The 6,550-nt window shown below is 42.9% G+C and overlaps 1 protein-coding gene across 1 annotated transcript; it reads right to left on the bottom strand.

Annotated features, from left to right (window-relative positions):
* Positions 1–584: 584 nt before the first annotated feature.
* LOC135566075 (putative mediator of RNA polymerase II transcription subunit 26) lies at positions 585–1,469 on the bottom strand (the record flags this gene model as incomplete). The annotated part of the gene is made up of 2 exons (XM_065013972.1): positions 585–881; positions 927–1,469. Coding segments are annotated over 2 exons (840 nt in total), but the record flags the coding sequence as incomplete, so codon positions are not given.
* Between the last annotated feature and the right edge of the window lie 5,081 nt (positions 1,470–6,550).

The raw sequence follows: 6,550 nt of genomic DNA on the forward strand, positions 1-6,550 counted from the left end.
CAGTTGTTGCTCTGTTGTTGAACCTCCTGTAGCTCTCTGCTCTGTTGTTGACCGTCCTGTAGCTCCCTGCTCTGTTGTTCACCCTCCTGTAGTTCCCTGCTCTGTTGTTGACCCTCCTGTAGCTTCCTGATCTGTTGTTGAACCTCCTGTAGCTCCCTGCTCTGTTGTTGAACCTCCTGTAGCTCCCTGCTCTGTTGTTGAACCTCCTGTAGCTCCCTGCTCTGTTGTTGAACCTCCTGTAGCTCCCTGCTCTGTTGTTGAACTTCCTGTAGCTCCCTGCTCTGTTGTTGAACCTCCTGTAGCTCCCTGCTCTGTTGTTGAACCTCCTGTAGCCTCCTGCTCTGTTGTTGACCCTCCTGTAGCTCCCTGCTCTGTTGTTGACCCTCCTGTAGCTCCCTGCTCTGTTGTTGAACCTCCTGTAGCTTCCTGCTCTGTTGTTGAACCTCCTGTAGCTCCCTGCTCTGTTGTTGACCCTCCTGTAGCTCCCTGCTCTGTTGTTGACCCTCCTGTAGCTCCCTGCTCTGTTGTTGAACCTCCTGTAGTTCCATGCTCTGTTGTTCACCCTCCTGTAGCTCCCTGCTCTGTTAATGACCCTCCTGTAGTTCCCTGCTCTGTTGTTGACCCTCCTGTAGCTCCCTGCTCTGTTGTTGACCCTCCTGTAGCTCCCTGATCTGTTGTTGAACCTCCTGTAGCTCTCTGCTCTGTTGTTGAACCTCCTGTAGCTCTCTGCTCTGTTGTTGACCCTCCTGTAGTTCCCTGCTCTGTTGTTGACCCTCCTGTAGCTCTCTGCTCTGTTGTTGAACCTCCTGTAGCTCCCTGCTCTGTTGTTGAACCTCCTGTAGCTCCCTGCTCTGTTGTTGACCCTCCTGTAGCTCCCTGCTCTGTTGTTGAACCTCCTGTAGTTCCCTGCTCTGTTGTTGAACCTCTTGTAGCTCCCTGCTCTGTTGTTGACCCTCCTGTAGCTCCCTGCTCTGTTGTTCACCCTCCTGTAGCTCCCTGCTCTGTTGTTGAACCTCCTGTAGCTCCCTGCTCTGTTGTTGACCCTCCTGTAGCTCCCTGCTCTGTTGTTGAACCTCCTGTAGCACCCTGCTCTGTTGTTGACCCTCCTGTAGTTCCCTGCTCTGTTGTTGACCCTCCTGTAGCTCCCTGCTCTGTTGTTGACCCTCCTGTAGCTCCCTGATCTGTTGTTGAACCTCCTGTAGTTCTCTGCTCTGTTGTTGAACCTCCTGTAGCTCTCTGCTCTGTTGTTGACCCTCCTGTAGCTCTCTGCTCTGTTGTTGAACCTCCTGTAGCTCCCTGCTCTGTTGTTGAAACTCCTGTAGCTCCCTGCTCTGTTGTTGACCCTCCTGTAGCTCCCTGCTCTGTTGTTGAACCTCCTGTAGTTCCCTGCTCTGTTGTTGAACCTCTTGTAGCTCCCTGCTCTGTTGTTGACCCTCCTGTAGCTCCCTGCTCTGTTGTTCACCCTCCTGTAGCTCCCTGCTCTGTTGTTGAACCTCCTGTAGCTCCCTGCTCTGTTGTTGACCCTCCTGTAGCTCCCTGCTCTGTTGTTGAACCTCCTGTAGCACCCTGCTCTGTTGTTGACCCTCCTGTAGCTCCCTGCTCTGTTGTTGAACCTCCTGTAGCTCCCTGCTCTGTTGTTGAACCTCCTGTAGCTCCCTGCTCTGTTGTTGACCCTCCTGTAGCTCCCTGCTCTGTTGTTGAACCTCCTGTAGCACCCTGCTCTGTTGTTGACCCTCCTGTAGCTCCCTGCTCTGTTGTTGAACCTCCTGTAGCTCCCTGCTCTGTTGTTGAACCTTCTGTAGTGCACTGCTCTTCTGACCACTGTTTGGTAGTTCTCTGCTCTGCTGTTGTCTGCTCTGCTCTTTGATGCCTATCAATACCACAATTTTAAATGAATTAGCTACATCATTCAGTGGCAATTTAGAATGTTAATCCATTTCAGTACTTCAGCATTGCCATTTTCATATCAACAATTTATATTTTGGAAAGAAATCCGGAGCTGCCTAAACACTGCCATTTTCCTTATCATTATGTTCCTGGTCTGAGCTGTCACTGGCCACTCTTCTTTAAAGCCCAGCTCTGTGGAGTGTACGCATTAAAGTGGTCCTATGGACAGATACTCCAAACTCCGCTTTGCAGCTCCTTCAGGGTTATCTTTGGTCTCTTTGTTGCCTCTCTGATTAATGCCCTCCTTGCCTGGTCTGTGAGTTTTGGTGGGCAACCCTCTCTTGGCAGGTTTGTTGTGGTGCCATATTCTTTCCATTTGATTTATTATGGATTTAATGGTGCTCCGTGGGATGTTCAAAATGTTCTGCTATTTTTTTATAACCCAACCCTGATCTGTACTTCTCCAAAACGTTGTCCCTGACCTATTTGGAGAGCTCTTTGGTCTTCATGGTGCCGCTTGCTCGGTGGTACTACTTGCTTAGTGATTTTGAAGACTCTGGGGCCTATCAGAACAGGTGTATATACGTATACTGAGATCATGTGACAGAGCATGTGACATTTAGATTGGGACTTCTGAAGGTAATTGGTTGCACCAGATCTTATTTAGGGGCTTCATAGCAAAGGTGAATACATATGCATGGACCACTTTTACATTTAAAAAAATATATATTTAATAAATAATGTTTTTCATTTTACTTCACAAATTTCGACTATTTTGTGTATGTCCATTACATGAAATCCAAATAAAAACCCATTTAAATTACAGGTTGTAATGCAACAAAATACGAAAAATGCCAAGGGGGATGAATGCTTTTGCAATGCACTGTAGATGTTCAGTCTCACCTGTCCTCAGCTTTTCTCCACAGAACAAAGAACCAATATGTAATTTATAACCCCCCATCCTAACCTGGGGTTGACCAATCAGAAGTCCTTGCAGTACAACTGGGCCAATGGCCAAATAACAAGGATCCTGCTCCGGACTCAATGTACAGACCGTAGCACACGTAGCTCTGAGTTCAGGAGTGACATTCCAAAGATTCTAAACAGCTGTTGAACTGAAACCCAACTCCTATTTACATTGACAATTCCCTATTGCCCGTTAGTACTCTCATCCTCTCATCATCTATGTTGTGTATTTATCTTCAAAATATTCTTACACTAGCAGTAACCTTGCTGATGACACGATAGCTAGTAGTTAGCTAGCAACTGCCACGCACATCTGATCAATCTGTTCAATTTAGCTAGCTACCTAGCCATTTCATTTGCACTTTCCCTCAAAACACAATATCAACAGCAGTTTTATATCTGAGAAATATTTGTCTTACTCCAGAAAGATACAACATTACATTGATTAAAGTGCACCTTATCTCTGATCATATCTGGCAACTGTACTCAAACATGAACCAAAATCTCCTTAGAAAAGTGAAGATGCGCCCTTCTCTTCAAGAGCCATGGTGGAGATACAGGGTTTGACCGACTGCTTTGAGAGCCAATGGACTTAAGAGTTTTGATGAAAAGCTATTTTGAATACATTTCATTGGTCAATGGGCCTGAAACAGATGAATACAGAGGTAAAGGGGAACCAATAATATTGATTCATGTCAAAACATTTAAAACACCAAATTTGGAGTTACCAGGATTTCATCAGACAGTGATGATATGGAATGTGGCACTTTGAACGCGCCACGGCAATAGCTTGTTTGTCTCTAATGGTACACCACAGCTATAGCTTGTTTGTCTTTAATGGTACACTACAGCTATAGCGTGTTTGTCTGTAATGGTACACTACAGCTATAGCTTGTTTGTCTCTAATGGTACACCACAGCTATAGCTTGTTTGTCTTTAATGGTACACTACAGCTATAGCTTGTTTGTCTGTAATGGTACACTACAGCTATAGCTTGTTTGTCTCTAATGGTACACCACAGCTATAGCTTGTTTGTCTTTAATGGTACACTACAGCTATAGCTTGTTTGTCTGTAATGGTACACCACAGCTATAGCTTGTTTGTCTCTAATGGTACACCACAGCTATAGCTTGTTTGTCTCTAATGGTACACCACAGCTATAGCTTGTTTGTCTTTAATGGTACACTACAGCTATAGCTTGTTTGTCTTTAATGGTACACTACAGCTATAGCTTGTTTGTCTCTAATGGTACACCACAGCTATAGCTTGTTTGTCTGTAATGGTACACCACAGCTATAGCTTGTTTGTCTTTATGGTACACTACAGCTATAGCTTGTTTGTCTGTAATGGTACACTACAGCTATAGCTTGTTTGTCTATAATGGTACACTACAGCTATAGCTTGTTTGTCTGTAATGGTACACTACAGCTATAGCTTGTTTGTCTATAATGGTACACCACAGCTATATCTTGTTTGTCTGTAATGGTACACTACAGCTATAGCTTGTTTGTCTCTAATGGTACACCACAGCTATAGCTTGTTTGTCTTTAATGGTATACTACAGCTATAGCTTGTTTGTCTTTAATGGTACACCACAGCTATAGCTTGTTTGTCTGTAATGGTACACCACAGCTATAGCTTGTTTGTCTGTAATGGTACACTACAGCTATAGCTTGTTTGTCTTTAATGGTACACCACAGCTATAGCTTGTTTGTCTGTAATGGTACACCACAGCTATAGCTTGTTTGTCTGTAATGGTACACCACAGCTATAGCTTGTTTGTCTTTAATGGTACACCACAGCTATAGCTTGTTTGTCTGTAATGGTACACCACAGCTATAGCTGTTTGTCTGTAATGGTACACTACAGCTATAGCTTGTTTGTCTGTAATGGTACACCACAGCTATAGCTGTTTGTCTGTAATGGTACACCACAGCTATAGCTTGTTTGTCTTTAATGGTATACTACAGCTATAGCTTGTTTGTCTTTAATGGTACACTACAGCTATAGCTTGTTTGTCTGTAATGGTACACCACAGCTATAGCTTGTTTGTTTTTAATGGTACACTACATCTATAGCTTGTTTGTCTGTAATGGTACACTACAGCTATAGCTTGTTTGTCTGTAATGGTACACCACAGCTATAGCTTGTTTGTCTGTAATGGTACACCACAGCTATAGCTTGTTTGTCTGTAATGGTATACTACAGCTATAGCTTGTTTGTCTCTAATGGTACACCACAGCTATAGCTTGTTTGTCTTTAATGGTACACCACAGCTATAGCTTGTTTGTCTTTAATGGTACACTACAGCTATAGCTTGTTTGTCTGTAATGGTACACCACAGCTATAGCTTGTTTGTCTGTAATGGTACACCACAGCTATAGCTTGTTTGTCTTTAATGGTACACCACAGCTATAGCTTGTTTGTCTGTAATGGTACACCACAGCTATAGCTTGTTTGTCTTTAATGGTACACTACAGCTATAGCTTGTTTGTCTTTAATGGTACACCACATCTATAGCTTGTTTGTCTTTAATGGTACACCACAGCTATAGCTTGTTTGTCTTTAATGGTATACTACAGCTATAGCTTGTTTGTCTTTAATGGTACACCACAGCTATAGCTTGTTTGTCTGTAATGGTACACCACAGCTATAGCTTGTTTGTCTTTAATGGTACACTACAGCTATAGTTTGTTTGTCTTTAATGGTACACCACATCTATAGCTTGTTTGTCTTTAATGGTACACTACAGCTATAGCTTGTTTGTCTGTAATGGTACACCACAGCTATAGCTTGTTTGTCTTTAATGGTACACCACAGCTATAGCTTGTTTGTCTTTAATGGTACACCACAGCTATAGCTTGTTTGTCTTTAATGGTACACCACATCTATAGCTTGTTTGTCTTTAATGGTACACCACAGCTATAGCTTGTTTGTCTTTAATGGTATACTACAGCTATAGCTTGTTTGTCTTTAATGGTACACCACAGCTATAGCTTGTTTGTCTGTAATGGTACACTACAGCTATAGCTTGTTTGTCTGTAATGGTACACCACAGCTATAGCTTGTTTGTCTGTAATGGTACACCACAGCTATAGCTTGTTTGTCTTTAATGGTACACCACAGCTATAGCTTGTTTGTCTTTAATGGTACACTACAGCTATAGCTTGTTTGTCTTTAATGGTACACCACAGCTATAGCTTGTTTGTCTGTAATGGTACACTACAGCTATAGCTTGTTTGTCTGTAATGGTACACCACAGCTATAGCTTGTTTGTCTGTAATGGTACACCACAGCTATAGCTTGTTTGTCTTTAATGGTACACTACAGCTATAGCTTGTTTGTCTGTAATGGTACACCACAGCTATAGCTTGTTTGTCTTTAATGGTACACTACAGCTATAGCTTGTTTGTCTGTAATGGTACACTACAGCTATAGCTTGTTTGTCTGTAATGGTACACTACAGCTATAGCTTGTTTGTCTGTAATGGTACACCACAGCTATAGCTTGTTTGTCTGTAATGGTACACTACAGCTATAGCTTGTTTGTCTGTAATGGTACACCACAGCTATAGCTTGTTTGTCTGTAATGGTACACCACAGCTATAGCTTGTTTGTCTGTAATGGTACACTACAGCTATAGCTTGTTTGTCTGTAATGGATACACCACAGCTATAGCTTGTTTGTCTTTAATGGTA

The sequence above is a fragment of the Oncorhynchus nerka genome, unplaced genomic scaffold (genome assembly GCF_034236695.1).
Source record: "Oncorhynchus nerka isolate Pitt River unplaced genomic scaffold, Oner_Uvic_2.0 unplaced_scaffold_7687, whole genome shotgun sequence".
Lineage (NCBI taxonomy): Eukaryota > Metazoa > Chordata > Actinopteri > Salmoniformes > Salmonidae > Oncorhynchus > Oncorhynchus nerka.